Source organism: Ambystoma mexicanum, chromosome 6q, assembly GCF_040938575.1.
Source record: "Ambystoma mexicanum isolate Mex_15411 chromosome 6q, UKY_AmexF1_1, whole genome shotgun sequence".
Taxonomy (NCBI): Eukaryota; Metazoa; Chordata; class Amphibia; order Caudata; family Ambystomatidae; genus Ambystoma; species Ambystoma mexicanum.
Genome location: NC_090937.1, coordinates 1139668638 through 1139687212, shown reverse-complemented (window position 1 = coordinate 1139687212; position 18575 = coordinate 1139668638). Strand labels below are relative to the sequence as shown.

General features: G+C 48.2%; 1 protein-coding gene across 3 annotated transcripts in view; it reads right to left on the bottom strand.

Annotated features, from left to right (window-relative positions):
• Positions 1–18575, bottom strand: part of GUF1 (GTP binding elongation factor GUF1) — a 719613-nt gene that overhangs the window by 306581 nt on the left and 394457 nt on the right. For all 3 annotated transcript variants that reach the window (XM_069631727.1, XM_069631729.1, XM_069631728.1), the window contains one exon: positions 15016–15155. In XM_069631727.1, coding sequence (XP_069487828.1) covers positions 15016–15155 — 140 coding nt within the window. The remainder of the gene's footprint in view (positions 1–15015; positions 15156–18575) is intronic.

Genomic DNA, 18575 nt, shown 5'->3' with positions numbered 1-18575 from the left:
AGAAAAGAAAGCACCTTTCTGAAGGGGGATGTACCCCGGCTGGAAAGAGTAAGAACTCATTGACCCCCCCTGGCACCTCCCCCCGAGCCAGCCAGAGCAAGCCACTGCTGCCATCTCAGACGCCTTCTCCAGGCATTAAGAAAGCCTTTCTGACTAGGAAGGACGCCCCTTCCGATGATAGACCCTCTCACCCAAGGAAGAGATAGGGGTGCTAGACCCTCTAGCCCGGAGGAATACCAACAGGGCACAGATGACGAACAGGACAAGAGGGAATACAAAAATGCTGATCAAACACCCATTTCCTCAGAAGAGGACGATCAATCTATAGGGTCACGACCCTCTACCTCGAGGTATGCGGCAGCCCCCATTCCCAAGAAGACAGCCGGTGAACATTCTTTAGAGGGCATGTTTACACCAGAAGACTTGATACACTCCATATCCACAAACTGGGAACCGTTGTTTAGAGTCACATAGTACATCAAGGCCAGGCTACGCCAGCCACTGGATAAAGAAGTTAGAGCCAGGCTCACATCAGAATGCCCTCGCCCAGAGATTCCGGGGAAGGTAGCTCTAACTCCTGTACTTGACTCCAGAATGATCATCTTCCTAGGGAAGAACATCAAGGACCCCAGGTAAGGCAGAGATCGTGCCAAGAGACCAGCACAATTTCTGGCAAGACCGTTCAAACACCGTTTCCCCCGCATTAAGGGGACGAGGAAGAGGTTGTGGTTGGATTTGCGCGAGCCTGGGACTCCTTATCAGGAGATGCCTGGATCAGGGACACAGCTTGAGGCTTGCGTCTAGAGTTCTTTGCTCAACCCTTCCAAGCGAATCGACCCGCTCAGATAGTAATGGTCGAAGCAGATGCAGTAGTGCTAGACAGGGAGGTACTCAGCCTGCACCAAAAACAGGCAATACGCCCCTGTTGGAGTCAGGGCGTATTTTTCAACCCTACATTTTTTGTGCGCAGGAAGCAAAAGGTACGCCCAGTGATACATCTCAGGGCTTTGAAAGATTTCATAGTCTACCGCCATTTCAAGATGGAGGGCATTCACATGCTCAGAGACATTCTGAGACCAGGCGACTGGCTCGTTCGCCTGAACCTTAAGGACACGTATCTGTTAGCACCTATTCATCAGGCGCACACAAGTTACCCTAGGTTCTCCTGGAAAGGCCGGAATTGGGAGTGTACGAGCTTGCCCTTCGGGCTCTCCTCTGCCTCTTGGGCATTCACCAAGCTCCTAAGGCCGGTCGTAGCTCATCTGAGAGAGCAGGGTATCACTCTTAATTTACCTAGACGACATCATCTTCATGGCCCAATCTCAAGCCCTGGTGTAACAGCAGGCCAAACTGGCCATAGATCTATTACACAGCCTCGGTTTCCTCATAAACTGGGAGAAGTCGATCCTCTGCCCATCCAGGAACCTAGAATTTCTAGGGTTTGTCGTGGATACGCAGATCTCACAGCTCCGTCTCCCTGCAGCCAAGATACACTCCACACGTCGGGAGATTTGCAGGTTTCTTCAGAAGAATGTCATCTCCCTTTGGGAGCTAGCGCGAGTAATAGGCCTACTATCCTCTTCCATTCATGCAATATTTTCCTGCCCACTCCACTACTGAGAGTTGCAGAGACTGAACGGTCAGCACATGAGGCACAGCCTTTCATACTCACAACGTCTGACACTCGCCTCAGGCAAGAATGGAACTCATCTAGTGGCTCACGCACATGGAAGCCTGGAACGGCAGAGCCATCTTCGGGTCCACCCCGGACATAGTGATAGTCAGACGCCAGCTGCTCCAGTTGGGGAGCAAGAAGCGGCACAGTCGCCACAGGGAGAACTTGGTCCCCTCAGGAGCTGGATATGCACATTAACTGTCTGGAGCTCATTGCATACTCCTTCACAGTACAGTCTTTTACCAGAGGCAGAGTGAGTAGTTGTATTTTGCTGAAAATTGACATCATCAATCATTTGGGTGGCACCAAATCAAGACCTCTAGCAGAGCTAGCCAAAGATTTTTGGCATTTCTGCCTGGAACACCAGATCTCCGTTATGGCGGAGTGCCTCCCAGGGCTCAAGAACGTAGTGGCAGACTGGCACTCGCGTCATTTCACCAACTACAGTGCCTGGAGGCTTCACAGAGACATTTTTCTTTGCCTCAAGCAGACTTGGGGCCCCATGTCCACGGACCTGTTTGCCTCCCGTCTCAACACTCAGCTTCCGGAGTTTTACAGCTGGAGGCCAGATCCAGCTGCTGCCGCAACAGATGCCTTTCTGCAGCATTGGGCAGGAGAGATCCTTTACGCCTTTCCCCCCTTCATCATAATAGCAAAGACTTTGCCGAAGCCCCGTCAGGAATGAACAGAGTTGGTCCTCATAGCCCCGGTCTGGACATCTCAGACGTGGTATCCAGTTCTTCTGGAACCTCTGATTCTCCAATCCTTCTACTTGGAACCTCTGGATCTGCTAATGGGTCCGACAGGTCAACGCCACGGCCTTCTCCTCAGCGGGTTGCCGTCTCTAGCAGCCTGAAGAATTTCAGGGCAAGATGGAGAGTCCCAGGGGTCTCACATAAGGACATCAGTCTCATTGAGGCGAGCTGGTCCCTGCTACCTTCAGGAAGTACTCCAACTCTTGGAGCGCCTGGACACTTGATGTTTCGACCGAGGGTGCCGTCGAGTTTCAGCACCTACAGAGGAAATTCTCAATTTCCTAGCATCCTTGGTAGAGCGGGGCCTCGCCTTACCGCTCCACAATTTCAGCTGGCCACGACCTTGTACAAGGGGTCCCAGCAGGAGAGCATCACCTAGTTTGCAGATTACTCAATGACATAAGTCTTACAGGACCGCGTCGTCCCGATAAAACAGATTATGGGACGTCAATAAGGTGCTCAACCTTTTTATCTCTTGGCCTCATAATGAGGAACTATCCTGCACCGCTCTCTCCGGCAAGTTTACCACGCTACTATGCTTGGTCTCCTGCAGAAGAGTTTCTGATGTGAGAGCTTTCAACCATGCAGGCGGGATGTTTTCTCCTAATGGCATAGTTTTCCACATATCCAGAAGGACTAAATGCAACTCTAGAGTAATCTCACATCCAGCCTTAAGCAAACAGTCAAAGCTTTGTCTGGTCAAGTTCTTAAAGGTCTATGAAGAAGTGACTACGCCCCTTAGGGACAGCTGTTGATAGCACTGCGCAAACCCCACAAGGCAGTTTCGGCCCCGACTTTAGCATTTTTGCAATTACTCCCCCCCCCCCGAATTACTACTTTAAGGGCCTCCCACACTGTGCCCACCCTCTCCACACTGCCCTCATTTTCCTCAACATATTTCTCCAGGGCCTCAGTCGGCATTCTCCACAGCGAGATGGGGGTTGTGGGGCCCGTTACATTCCATTGTACCTGTAATGGCGAGTGGTCCGATATGGATCGCCCCAAATATTTTGCTGAGTCTATGTGGACAAGACATTCCCTGCCAATGAGTATGTGATCTATCCTGTTGTAGAGATTGTGTGGGGATGAGTAATAGGAGTAGCCCCGCCTCCCCGGATGCAATTCTCGCCAGACATCTGCCAGGTCTAGCCTTCCAGTGCTGAGTTCAGTGCGGTGGAGGCTGCTGCAGCACGATTTAGGGGAGGAGCAGATCTGTCCCGATCTAGGTCATGGACACAGTTAAAGTCCCCCCCAGATGAAAAAGCTGTTCCTATGGTGAGTTACTTTGGTGTACAGTAGCTCTAAGTGGGCTGGGATGTTACAGTTGGGGAAGTAGGAGTTCACTAGGCACACCTCTACCTGTTCTATGTATCCCTGCACTATCAGATATTGGCCCTCTGGATCTGATTCTTCTTTGAGCAACTTGAAGGGAATCTGGGGGCTAATCCACGTGAACACCCCTCGTTCAAATTTGGAATAGCCCGATCCAAACCCAGGGCCGCCCCATCGCTCCTTCAGGTTGGTCGTGGCCTCGCCTGTCAGGTGAGTCTCTTGCAGTAGGAATATCCCCACCGCTTTCTGTTTAGGTATGATTTTATTCTGTTCCTACAGAGGTAGGTGCCCAAACCCCGGACGTTCCAGGTTAACACCGACTTGCACTGCATATGGATATTGAAACCCATTGCAAGGTCAGCCGCCTACCACCCTCATCATGTCTCTGAGGGACTACTTTACGATACCCCCTGGTAGCCTGGTTGGTGGGATTCATTCCCAACTGGTCTGCTGACACCCACCTTCCCGTACCGCACTCAATTTCTTCTGGAGATTCCACAACTATCCTAACCCCGCCATTGTGGGCAGAAAAACAAACAACAACAACAATAAACAACTGCTCCCAGCAGCCACCGTGGAGGGGTGGTGCTCAAGTGCCCCCCGGCCATCTGATCCTGTCCAGGCCATTTGGCACGAGGAAAGTGCTGGCAACTGGTGTAACGCTCACCTGATTCCCACGGAGGCGCGGGTCTTGGCAGGAAGCTGTCTGTGACTCGAAAAGTGATGTGCAGGACTCGATTGGCTTCTGGGGTCGAACCTCTTCGCACTGTGTGTCGGACTCGAAGAGTGAGGTTTCTGCAGGTGAAAGAATATGGGGGTTAATGGTCTGGGTTGTTGAATGTCCCTATCCCTCTCTCTCTCTCCAGCTTTTTCGTAGAGCCCCCAGGTCAACGTGCTCACCTTATATAGGTGAATGCTGGGCTCTCCATCTGCGTCTGGTGCAGAGTGCCGTTGCCAGTTCCTTCACTGGTGAAACACAGGCCTCTTGAATTCAGAGGATGGTTACCGTCGTTATCTGCACGAGTGGTGAGTTTCTGGACACCTTTTGTCTTTATAGTCTTTACATGCGTGGCACGTTTATATGCAGACTCTGTATAATGCTTTTCCCTTATGTATTGCAGGACTCTTGAGATGAAAGATGAAGTGAAGCGCCTGGAAGTTCGTAAGTATGGCAAGCGCTCTGTCTCTTTCCTTGCAGCTTAGTTCGTGTTAAAGAGATGCCGGAGTATTCGCAGGCGTTTTATTGCGACGAGCGTGATGGACGTAAGTAAATACCTGCTTAATGTCTTTTCTTTTGCCTTTCTGATGTTGGGTTGCAGGGCCGGAGTCCGCGGAATGCCAGTAAGTTGTTAACGATACTTTGTCTTCACAGGCGGCGATGCAGAACGAAGAAATCCGGAATTCACAGCGTGCCGGTAAGTATGGCAATGCTTTTGTTTTTGCAGGTGGAGATGCGGCGTGAAGAAACGGCTGCAGCCGATGGATCAGGTAAGTAAGCACTGCCTGTAAAGTTCGCGTTGCTAACCTGTTGTTTCTGTTCTTTGCAGGTGCTGATGATGTCTGGATACTGAAATGGTAAGTAGGATTCTTGCAGGTCCAGGATCGGCAGAAGAAAGGCCGGAGCAGACTCGGTGAGCGTTCTGCTGCAGATGCAGAATAACGCGAAGCACGCTTCATCTATCGAGTGTGGTTTAAATAGCCTTGGAGTGATGAGGCGTCTTCTTCCACGGCCCCGCCTAGGTAAGAAAAGAGTTCCAGTTTCCAGAAGAGTTCCAGTGCTGTATCCAGGGAGTGGAGCTGCCCCACCCAGGTAAGAAAGTAGTTCCTGTTCTCAGATGGCTTCTAAGTGGCTGGTAAGTAAGCAGCATGGTCTGCTGCAGGTAAGTCCACCCAAGCATCTTCACACCTATTATGAGCCCGGCGCTTCCAGTGCCGGGACCAATGGTTTTGATGAGCCTGGTGCCACCGGCGCCAGGACCAGGTCCAAAAGGTCCCAGTGGGGACCGTCTGGTGCTTAGGATTAGGGTTAGGGGCCTGCTTCCAAGGACGTTGGGCTGGTCCTGGCTCCTTGGAAGCAGTGATCATGACAACTGGCCTGCACTGAACTTTCTGTGGGGTGGGGGTGGGTGCACTTTACTTGTGGCTCAGTGGGCTTTCTGTCCAAACCAAGATTAAGTTAACAATGCAGTGGTAGTGGGTTGTGGTGGACGACTGTTGCAACTTCTTAGGTAACATGCATTTTGATGTGTCCCCATTTTCCCACCTCCCTGGTCCCCTCTCATTCAAAGTGATGGGTTCGTCATCTCCCGCTAGTTGTTATGTTCCAGCCACATGTTGGCTGCCTCAGGTGTTTCTAGGAAAATCGCCTTCCCCTTGTAGAGCACCTTAAGGTGAGATGGATAAAGCAACATGTTTTTGGAGTCTCGCTTTTACTGGCACAAAAGAGTTCCTGGCTCGTTGCACCACTGGCATGTAATCCAGGTAAATGGCAATCTTGGAGTCACCTCGCTTAATCTCCGTTCCTTCTCTTGAGTACCTGAGTATAATTTCCCTGTCCCGAAAGTTCAGGATTTTTGCGAATGGGCGTGGGTGTGATCCAGGTGGGGGGGGGTCGCTTTTGCAGAGACCTGTGGGCCCGCTCCACTGAGAAGCCCTGGGATAGGTTGCCGGCTCCGATCTCTTGCAACAGCATGGTTTCTACGAAGTCGGTTGGGTTCGGGCCCTCTATAACATTTTTGCGGCGAGCGCGCCCCTCTGCATCCTCCGATCGTGCCTCAAGAAGCACCACTCTTTTCTCTATTTCTTGGACTCTGGTTTTCAGATCTGACGTGTTCTTGGCGGTTTCTTGCAGACCAGCTTCCGCGGTGGACACCCTCTCAGCTAGGTTACGAGCATCCTAGCTCATCAGCTGCATGTCGGATTTGACCTCATCTATTTTGGTGTCCATAAACGATCTGAGTGCTGCGATGGCCTGCAGTACCTGGGCGTCTTTAGTGTTGTCTGTGATGGAGGGCAGTTTCTGTTGTGTGGAGGTTTCTGGTTGTTGCTGTTGCTTAGGTTTGGCTGCAGAGAAGGACTCCATTATTGATGGTTTAGCTTTGTTCTTGGAAGTGGACATGTCCACTCGAGCTTGTAGGGCTGTTGCAATGGTGTGTGACGGGTGGTGAGTCCCCAGGTTGTGGAGTGTGTGCAGGTCTGCTCCCCACAAGTGATGGCGTAAGAACATGCGTCCGATTAACCGTGCTTCTATTGTTCTCGTGATGGGTTGCTTCTGTTCAGCCTGAGTTAGACCCAAAGGTCCGAGTGCATCTGTGTTTCCAGTCAGCTGTAGTGGGTGCTGGTCAGGCGAGTAAGGGGTCCCTGTTTGTGCCCTCTGTCTGGATGGCTATATCAGTGAGGCTGTGATAGCGAGAGTGGGCTTCCCTCACTGGTTTCTTCCGGTGGTGCAATGGTCTGTGGTTGCTTGACCAGGGTGGCTATTGAATGATCGGTTGACAAAGCGCCCACTGTTCCCGCTCTCCTCCGAACTGCATGAGCCGGTTGTCCAGACATTTGCGGGGGCGTCCAATAGTCGAGGACGCTGGTCAGGCATATATTGGTAGTGGTGTTCTGGGCATCCCTGCACGACTTCAGTGGCCAGTAGGTTCTTTGCTCTTCTATATGTAGTGGGCTATTGTTGTTCCTGGCACACTCCCGGGTGGCTTATCTTCCAGCTGAGAGGTTGCTCCTGTGGGTGTGCGCCTTATGACGCCTGATCCACACAGGAGTGACCTCTTGGGTCTGCTGAGAGTGACGGTGGTGTGACAGGAGGCGAGAGAGGGTGGCGGCCCACCCTCACGGGTGTAGTGTCGCGGCAAGGAGTCCCTCACTGCAATTGTTTATGTGCTCCCTTGCTGCTTCCCAAAATCCACGATCATGAAGGGAAAGCCCGACCACAGGGCGGGGGCGCCAGCAAGGGTCTGGTTGCTGTAATTGCTGTTTGCTGGTTCTGCCGCTCTGCACACTCCTGTGGCTGCGAGTCATGGCCCCCAGGTACCTGCGGTCCTGCGTGGCCTCCCACACAGCAGGGCTCTGCACGGGCTCCCACGTCTTCAGCCTTTTGCTGCTGCCGAGCTCCCGCGTTGCAGTGCAGCGCTGCAGATCACATCCGCGGCTTAGAGGCTCCTCTGTTTGGGGTTTTGCGGGCCTCCAACTCCTCTTCAATCCACCAGGGGTCTGTCTCACTTGGGTCACTTCGTGCGACACGGTAGTGCTCTATCCAGCGGGCTGGTGCAGGCGTGATTCCGCAGCTTGGGAGGGGGCTGGGAGGGGCCCCCTCTACAGCTCCGCACTTCGTGTGGCACAAGTCCGGCACACTTAGGGCTTGCTGATACTGGCACGCCTCGAGGTAGTACCGCAGAGCGGACTGGGCTCGGAGACAAATCCGGTGCTGGCAGTCACTTGTGGGTCCGTGGATGTGATCTCCGGACTCTCCTCCTCTCAGGCGTCTGAGGAGGCGAACAGCGCCATTTTGCAGGGTGCATGAGGACCTCCCGAGACAGCTGCTGCAGCGTCTTTCCTAGTGCGATTTTCGTCCAGAGGCACTCCGGGAGGTGGGGAAGGAGTTCATCCATGTTAGGCAGAAACCTGTGCAGTTCCCTTTGGGAACACTGCAAAAGATTTAGGACTACAGGTATTAGCAGTAAACCCACTTGGTAGCAGTCTGTACCACCCAGATTTACCTGGTAGCTGTGGCTGAGCAGTCAGACTTCTCTCAAGAAGAGTGAGGCAGTATGCAAAGTATACACAATAGGCACTCAGACACACCAATACAAGCAAACACTGACCAGAGCTTTGGTATCAAAGTATATAATTATTTATTCAAAAACACAGTTTGAAACACTCCAGCACTCTTGTTGTAAAATATTCTAAACACAGTTACTATTGTAATATATACACCCCTTTTTCCTTATCAGATACGTCTTAGTAAAACACCACTTATTTTCATACAGAGGTGAGCGCTTAACTAGATGGCACTCCAATAAGTTTGTGAAGAAGGGAGGGAAAAAGACAGAATATGGAAAGGTACACCACTCTAAGATTCAGGAACACTGTTAGCAAGGCAGAAGAGCAAAAGTCACTGGTGAGCCAAAGTCCAAAGGCTGGGCCCACTCTTAGAGAGAGCAGAGCACAAATGCGCCCAAGATCACACAGTTACACTAGGCTTAGAAAGTCTTGCAGAGAGTTCAAAAAGAGTTTAGAGAGGCTTAGGAAAGTTTAGCCAGGGTGTCCCAGGCTAACCCAGGTTCGAAAGCCGGGGGCTAAATCTACCCCGTACAGTCCGTAGCAAGGGAAGCCAGGCGGGGCACGGTACCTTAAGTGGAAATGATCCTCCAGCGGTGGCAGTTGTTCCTGGTAGTGGGTGCAAGTCGCGTCGTCGTCCAGGGGAAGAGAAGATCTCGACTTGGAGGAAAGATGAAGGTCGTTGCACTGCCAGGGAAGAAACCAGCCGCGGAGTTTTCCGGTTAAAGGTGGTACCTTTTGTTCGCGGTCGTGGTAAAATGTGGTATCCCAGTTGCCGGGGTGCTTGGCACAGGCAAGGCGGCCACGAGGTACGTCGGGAAGGCGAAAAGACGGTGAAAGTGGTTATCCCCACCAGTCAAAGGAAGAAGACTCTTCGGTGGGAGATCTCCTCTGTCGTTGGGAAAAGTGGTGAGACGGTCCAGCAGGGCTCCACCGGCGTGTCGTTGTGGCAGGTCGGCTCAGCTTCTCCCTCGTCGGATTCTTAGGTCCCGTGGCGACTTCTGAAGTTCCAGTCCCCAAAGCCCTGCTTTTATGCAGAAAACCCCCATTCACTCAGCCTAGCTGTCACTCAAACATGCTAAGTGGTGAGCCGGCCGGCTCACCACTTGCGCCAATCAGGACGGAGTGCGACTTGAATTGCCTAGGCAACTCACTCCAGGGTGCCTAAATCCCCCTCCACACCTCCTAAGTACCCCAGACAGAGTGGCAGCACTTTGGAGGGCTTCTGTGGAGAAGCCCGCCAAAAAGTGGAACAAAGGGCTCGACTTGGGTTGGAGTCACAGAAGAGAACACAAACGCCATTTTAGAATCAAGTTTTGGCAAAAAAATACCAACCGGAGAATTATTATTAATTAAATAAACCAGCGGTATGTTCGAGGCTACCGTAAATAATTAAATAAAGATAGTAGCCTAAAACAATGGAAAATCCCATAGGAAAATATTCGCGGTTGAATATAAAAAGTAGTATCCACTGCCACCAGCCAAAACTCGATCAGGGGGGACGGAGACGTGCCCCCTCGACTAACAGACCCTGGGGCAATTGAATTGCCCCAGCCAGTACGTCCACAATATGATGGTTTGTACTGGTTCTGTTCAGAATTTAGGACTAGTAAAGTCAATGGTGACTTTACATGCCCTGGGAGACAGTAGTCAGTCCCAGGGTATGGAGTCTATACTGGGGGGTCACTATGACACCCCTGTGTTACTGCACTGAGGGTGCTGTGTAACAAACATCACAAAAACACATTAAGCCCTATGGGGTAAAAGACCCCATAGCCCATTAAACACATTTAGATTAAAAGAAACCCACTCAAATCATGCCCAAGAGTGAGGGTAAAAGAGTCTCACTCTTGGCAGGAGAAACAAATAAACCCCAAAAATCCAGCAAAGCTGCTGGGGGACTCACTAGGTTAGGAAATTCAGCCTAAACAGAGAATTCTCCCTAACAATCCACCTAGGGCTGCATTCGGTTGAGTAAGGCCATGTCTTTATGCACCGTTTTATGATCAATTCAGGATCGTGGACAGGAGCCCAGCAGATTCACCTCCTCACAGCAAGCGTGCTGACCACACCCTCCCTAGTAGGTGGCCTCCTAACATCTGTCCACCAGGCCTTTCTAGAATATTAGACAACACTCAGTGCTATTGATACTCATTTCCCAGTAATCAACCAATAGTCAAAACTGTCCAAAGGCAGGATGACCATGCTGAGGTCCCAGGAGAATCTAGCGGCCTTGCGCAAATCTCTAGTCAAAATAGCTACTGGGATTATTTAAGTATCTTTCTGCCTCAGAAAATGTAAAAAAAAGGGTGAATACAAAACGATTGGAAAATAGGTTAATCCAACACACTTGTAAGCAAAACGTATGGATCCCAAGAGCCTTAAATAAGAATAGTTTAGTGCTTGTATAACTCTGTAATGCTTGGGTTCAACCCTAAATTACCCAGGGTAATCCAGACGTGGACTCCTTTGCTCACTGTGCTTAGAGGCACAGCTTCACCTCACTGATGAGGCCCAACAAGGCTGAAACACGTGTCGGGGTTGCTATTGGTACTCTAGTTGAGAGGAGAATTGCCTAGTATTTTGGTGCTGGACTGCACTGGTGGGTGGGACCAGACAGATCTGCAGATGGATATTTCTTCTCTGTGAAAAGTACAGTGAGCGAAAACGTGTTTGAAGACCTTTGTGAGTGGGAAATCTCTCATAGAACAGGTTAGTTGAACCGTGTTTGTTCTCAGTAGAGGGGTTCCTGCAATTTTGTATAATACTATTTAGTGTTCACTGGAGAATAGTGGCTGGAACTAACATTTTCAGCATGAATTAACACAACAAGGAAAGTAAACTTTAAGGTCACTAGTAGCCCTGAGCTTAACATAGTAATAAGCCAAAACAGAACAAACCCAATTCAGGAATATAACTATTTGCAGCATACTAGGAAGGTATTGAAATGAAAGGGCACCTCAAATGGTGGTCTACAAAGTAGATAGATTGAAAAAGGTTGGACTTGCTCAATGTATGCAAAGTGCACCTTCACAACTCAAAAGTTCTCACAATGGTAACCACCACCATGAGACCATGAGTCGAGTCTTCGATGTAGGTATTGCTTGCTGACAGAGTGACTACAACTAGTTCTGGTGGCTTCCCCCTCGGCTAAATTATCATCTAGTACATAGGTGGCTATACGTAATATTAGGGAAAGCACTGTACTGGTATCAAATGCTTCCAAGCTAGGAGTTCAGGCCATACATTGACTCCAGGGATGGTTAAGTGTGAAACCTGTTTATCCATACTGGACGATCTATGAAAATTGCCCGTAGGCCACTTTTGCTGAGACATGGTTGTCCATGTCCGGTTTTGGTGCTGTGTCAATTTTCTTTCATCTCCCAATTCGTCCCTGACCCTCTCCTTGTGTGGGGAACATCCTCCCAGCACCTGCCCTTCTGTAGCCCAACCCACCACACCCCCTGCCCTTTTTGTTATGCGGTGGACAACTCCACAACTGCTTATATCCTGCGAAGCCCTACTCCTTCCACACATCATCCCCCACTAAGCCATCCCACTCCTTCCTGCCTCCATGCCCTCCCCCATAAGAAACCCTACCTTCACCCTGTCCTACTCCTTGCATCACTGCATTGGCTACCTTCCCGTCTCCCCCCACACATGCACGTAAAGCGATTGCGGCAACTCCAATAGGTCTCCGTGCAAACAAAGCAGCCAGCCGAGAAAATTGTTATCAGCAAGTCAGAACTCTGCTCAGGAATAGGCACCAGGGTCTCCCCCAGAGTATATTTCTGCCATCAGGGATATACATGGGTGGAATATTGTCCAAGAGGAGGTCAAAAGAAGACTTCAAAAGCATGGTAGATGTAGCCTATTTTTGAAGAAAGCATGTCAAGCAGACAATCCATAATAGCAAAAATCCTAGGTCAGGGTAATATACACATCTTTCTATTTTTTATTTTATTGTGCATCAAACAAAATCTGGCCTTTCACATAATACAAATAATTACACTCATAATTCCATAAAATAATCACATGACACAATTAATTACATTCATCAATATTACATAGAATTCATATTCATACAAATGTCAAAATGTCATAGTCAAATATAAACATCACTTCACCAACATAAATTAAAAATCTCATTCACATCTAAAATATTGTATAGAATTAAGAATAATTTAATAAACCGATTTATAAAATCATGAGCAACATCTCTGTTATAAAGAAATCTCGCTACCTGCACTCAATTGATCACAAGAGTCCTCTAAAATTGTTTTACCAGACCTATCAAAGAAACGTCTACGGTACTTTAAATGAAGTTCACTCAAACCCTGGCACTCGTACATAATGTGTTTGAGGGTCTGTTTAGTATCTTGTTTTAAACACATTTGGCATTTATCATTCTGGATATCAGAATTCTGGCATACATACCAAACCACGACTGTAGGCAGAAGATTTAAATGACATTTAAAAAATTGTTCAAGAAAATATGCATTAGGGAATCGTACCAGATATATATACTAATCCATATCAAGTTTACAGACACTTTTGAGACAAGGGTCTATTACATTGTCAGTCCCTTTGACCTGGCACTCGGTGAAGCTGCTTGCACCAAGGAGTGGCTAACTGTTTTTGTTTTGTTTCTCAGTGCTAGAAGAATCACTAATTCTGAGCTTTGTTGCCATGATACACAAGGTGACATTTGCTAGTGGGTGACCCCCCTAGTGTCTTGCAACTAATCGGGTGATGTGAATCCATTTTCTGATCTATGTTTGTGGGATTTGTGGTGGCGCCAAGGAGCATCAGAAGAACTTTTTTTTGCTCCCTTAGGATTAGTAAGAGCCCCCTTGATTAACCCCCTTTAGGAGAATGCGGTGGTCAAACACCAGGATTACTCTTCCAACATAGCTTGGGCAAGACCTGGACATTTTTGTCCCACAGACTAAATTAAGTTGTAGCCCTGAATAAGTGGGGCACTGGAGCATTTTGGTAGGACCAAATTAGATAAAGGCATTGATAGCACATTGGGGCAAACCCCGGATCTGTACATTTGGTGGATCAGGCCCATCTACGTTTAAGGGCCCTGAAAGCATAACACTGTAAAAACATGAGGCTTCGGTTTCTTTTTCTGTTTCCAAGCTATTACTTTATGGTAGCCCCAAGAAGAAGATAGAACACTACCATAAATGACCATTTAGAATCTTAAACGAAAGCAAATCACAATGAGAAGGGATGCACAGGCCACAGACATTTAACATATATGAAGCTGGTGGTCAACCAAATTAACAAGACCAATCAAAACATGACCACAGGAGACTTTCCATCACTGGCATCAACTTCTGCTGCTTGCCTCTCTCAAATTAATCTAGCATAACAGGATGTACATTTTTAAAATAATTACCAAACAGATCACAAATCTTAAGATCTGCACTTGGGACAAATAGACCCATAGAACTACAGATACAAACCTTCAAAGTTATCCAAACTACAGGACAGTCTTGCCCTACAAATACCAAAACTACTACTCACATATGAATCCTCTGGAACGCAACAGCTTCACACTTATCAGCCTCAATTTTGCAGCACTGGACATCTCCACATTTAAAAAGTAAAATAGAGATCAAACATGCAGATAGCCTTTGTAGTACAATTGACTTTGAGAACTTGCACCTACAGAAGGGTGCACAATTTTCCCTTTCCACTAGCTAGTGATATTTGACTCTTGGCAAGTAAGAAATGGTGTGCTCTGTGTAGGTTTAAAATTGAGGTGGCGAGTGCCTTTTTTGATGGCTGGCTAGTAGTTTGCAACTTGAATTTTTGCCGCATGACCTACAGCACACACATTGCACCAAAGCCTCAATGTGCCTGGTAGGAAAGTAGAAATAGAAGGGGCAACCAACTACAAAGACGTAGACGTAAAGCCAGGTCTTCAAAATGCACCTGGACAGAGATTGGTTACGTTGCACATATATATGGAAGCGAGCTTTGGAAAACAGTACTTCGAACAATAAAACCTTCTGCCTCCCATTTTGGATGACTAAACTGAGGAAGGATCTAGAGCTGGTTCTCGTCAGATGAATGGAAACTTCTGATGGGTTTGTGAGGAGAATAGATTAGGCAAGTAGTCCAGAGCAATTCTGTGCAGTCCTTTGTGGATCAGGCTTTCAGTTTGCACTGTTCTCTGACAGTCAATTAACTGATTGTAGGGTGTTGTAAATGTGGTTGACGGATATTAGCGATAGGTCTAGCTGCTGAAGTTTGCCGGCTTTGCAGTTTTTTGCTAAGAGGAGAGAAGGACCACATATGCCAGTACAGGGCATTTGCAAAATTGAAAAATGTAAACTAAATATGACTACCATTCAGTGAGCTTATTGTTCTGGAAATAAAATAATGGTGCTTGCTTTAAAAATAAATTAAAGGATATAGCGAGAATTTCGTTTTCTTGAAATCCAGAGTATCTCTTACCTGCAAAGACCATTGGCTTGGCAGATTTAAATCCGGGCAAGGGTTCCACTGGCTGCTTTTGTAGATAAAATGTGTCTCCGATTTGTGCTTCCTCAACATCTTTCATCCCTGCAATAAGATAACCCACTTGTCCAGCATATCTAGGGAAGATTGATATTACGTAGGAACAATGTTAATGGCAAATGTTAGGAGGAAAACATTAATTTGCAAGCTTGCTTGCACACACATTTCCCTAAAATAGCCAGGAAGATTAGAGGAGAATTGGATATCAAATCATAATATGTTTATATTTGAATATTATTTTAAATTACATTGATGATACTGCATGTGCTTCACTCAATCAGCCAAGTCCTTCCCTTTGGTATTGCAATCATCAGTTGTGCAATGACCTAATGATTAGAACATTAGCATTTGAAGTACGAAAGCAGCCCTGACCATTTGACGAAATTATCACAAGCATTGACAAAGCAAACAGTGTTGGCTTTATAGAATGTTTATGGTTAGGTATTTTATCATAGATCCAGGCACATGAAATGCAGAGGTACTGAATTATGATTTGTTAATTATATGGCACATTCACCAACGCAGCCACAAAAGGATGAAAGGCTGAGTTGGCCTTGCCGAGAACAGAACCTGCGACCTTCACATTACACACAAATCGCAGCAGCAAGCGCTCAGCCTGCCAAGCTATCTTGCCAGCTACAGAAATGACTATGTAGTACTTGGCACAGTATAAAAAGCCTTAGTAGCATATTGCGGCTTGGAGCTCACATCTTAAGGCAGGTGTTTCTATCATGTTGCCACGCATTGCCATTAAAACAGTCAGATAATTGCATCATATGCCAGGTACTCCAACCATATGCTGAAGTACTCCAACCATGTGCCAAGTACTGCCATGATATGGCCAATTACTAATATCATAAACTAGCTATTGCAAATAAATTGCCAGGCACTAGCATCATTTGCAAAGAATGGTATCAGAGGCCCACCCATAATATTCCAGACACTGCCATCAAGACACCTTGGGCCTCCTATTCATATGCAATGTACTGCCATCACTTTTCAAGCATTCATACAGAATGTCAGCTTTTTTGCATCAAATGTGTGCTACTGACCGAATATGAAATATTTAGCCAACATCTACCTGCTACTGGTGGCTGGACATAAGAAAGCAAATGGAAGTCCAGAGATTGAAAGCAGCTGTTGGGTGGGTATTTTGGTCGTGCTTTAATCTGAGGGTTATCCAGACCTACCAAGATGCTTCAAGTTACTGGGGTTGCTACAGAACTGACGCAATGTCATGAAAAAAAAGTGTTTGTGGCAACTAAGAAAATATTGCATTGCATTCCATTTCTTCTGAACTGTCTTTGGGCCTCATTACGGGTCCGGTGGTAACCCTGCTGGTGCAACGTACTGGCGCCTGACTTCCCGGTGTCACTGGCTCAGTACGAGTCTGGCGACCGGGATATCAGGCACTGGTAATTCTGGTAATCCCATTCCCATCGAGTCCGATAGGACTCGATGGGAGTGGGGACACGGAAGCACCGGCACTGTTGTTAACGGTTGCGGTGCTTCCGAGACGGCTTTGCTTACCATGACCACTGCGCCCGGCAGGGTCAGACCGGTTGAGCACAGCGGCTCCGGCAGGTAAACCTGTGTTTGCCGCTCCGCTAACAAGGTTGCCGGTGAGCTTACCACCACCCTTATTTCCGGACCGGCAAAACTTGTCATGAGGCCACATGTCTTTTAACTGAATGAATTTACAGTGTTCTCCCTAACACCATAGAAGGGTGTTAGGGAGAATTCTCCGTTTAGGCTGAATTTCCTAACCTAGTGAGTCCCCCAGCAGCTTTTCTGGATTTTTGAGGTTTATTTATTTCTCCTGCCAAGAGTGAGACTCTTTTACCCTCACTCTTGGGCATGATTTGAGTGCGTTTCTTTGACTTTAGATGTGTTTAATGGGCTATGGAGTCTTTTACTCCATAGGGCTTCATGTGTTTTTTCGATGTGTTACAAAGCACCCTCAGTGCAGTAACACAGGGGTGTCATAGTGACCCCCCCCAATATAGACTCCATACCCTGGGACTGACTACTGTCTCCCAGAGCATGTAAAGTCACCATTGACTTTACTAGTCTCAAATTCTGAACAGACCCAGTACAAACCATTATATTGTGGACGTACTGGCCAGGGCAATTCGATTGCCCCGGGGTCTGTTAGTCGAGGGGGCACTTCTCCGTCCCCCCTGATCGAGTTTTGGCTGTTGGCAGTGGATACTACTTTTTATATTCGACCGCAAATATATCTCTATGGGATTTCCCATTGTTCGAGGCTACCAACTTTAATTATTTAATTCCTATAGCCTCGAACATACTGCTGGTTTATTTATTTAATATTAAATCGCCGGTTGGTATTTTTTGCCAGAACTCGGTTCTAAAATGGCGTTTGTGTTCGCTTCCGTGACTCCAACCCAAGTTGAGCCCTTTGTTCCACTTTTTGGCGGGCTTCTCCACCGAAGCCCTCCAAAGTGGTGCCACTCTGTCTGGGGTACTTAGGAGGGGTGGAAGGGGATTTAGGCACCCTGGACTGAGTTGCCTAGGCAACTCAAGTCGCACTCCGTCCTGATTGGCCCAAGTGGTGAGCCGGCCGGTTCACCACTTAGCATGTTTGAGTGACAGCTAGGCTGAGTGAATGGGGGTTTTCTGCATAAAAGCAGGGCTTTGGGGACTGGAACTTTAGAAGTCGCCACAGGACCTAAGAATCCGACGAGGGAGACGCTGAGCCGACCTGCTACGACGACACCACCGGTGGAGCCCTGCTGAACCGTCTCACCACTTTTCCCAACGACAGAGGAGATCTCCAGCCCGGAGAGTCTTCTTCCTTCGAATGGTGGGGATAACCAGTCTGCTTCCTTTTTCGCTTCCTGGAGCATCTCGTGGCCGCCTTGCCTGTGCCAAGCACCCCGGCAACCAGGATACCACGTTTTACCACTACCGCGAATCAAAGGGTAGTACCTTTAACCGGAAAACTCTGCAGCTGGATTCTTCCCTGGCAGTGCAACGACCTTCATCTTTCCTCCACGTCGAGATCTTCTCTTCCTCTGGACGACGCCGCGACTTGCACCCGCTGCCAGGAACAACTGCCCCCGCTGGAGGATCCTTTCCACATTAGGTACAGTGTTCCGCCTGGCTTCCCTTGCAACCGACTGTACGGGGTAGATTTAGCCCCCGGCTTTCGAACCTGGGTTAGCCTGGGACACCCTGGCTAAACTTTTCTGAGCCTAGCTAAAACCTTTCTGAACTCCATGCAAGACTTTTTAAGCCTGTTGTCATTGTGTGATCTTGGGTGCATTTGTGCCCTGCTCTCTCCAAGAGTGGGCCCGGCCTATGGACTTTGGCTCACAAGTAACTTTTGATTTTCCTGCCTTGCTTAAGAGTTCCTAAGTATTAGTGTGGTGTATTTTCCTACATTCTGCCTTTTTCCCTCCCTTTTTCGTTAACTTATTGGAATGCCATCTGTAGTTAAGCGCTCACCTCTGTCTGGAAATAAGTGGTGTTAACTA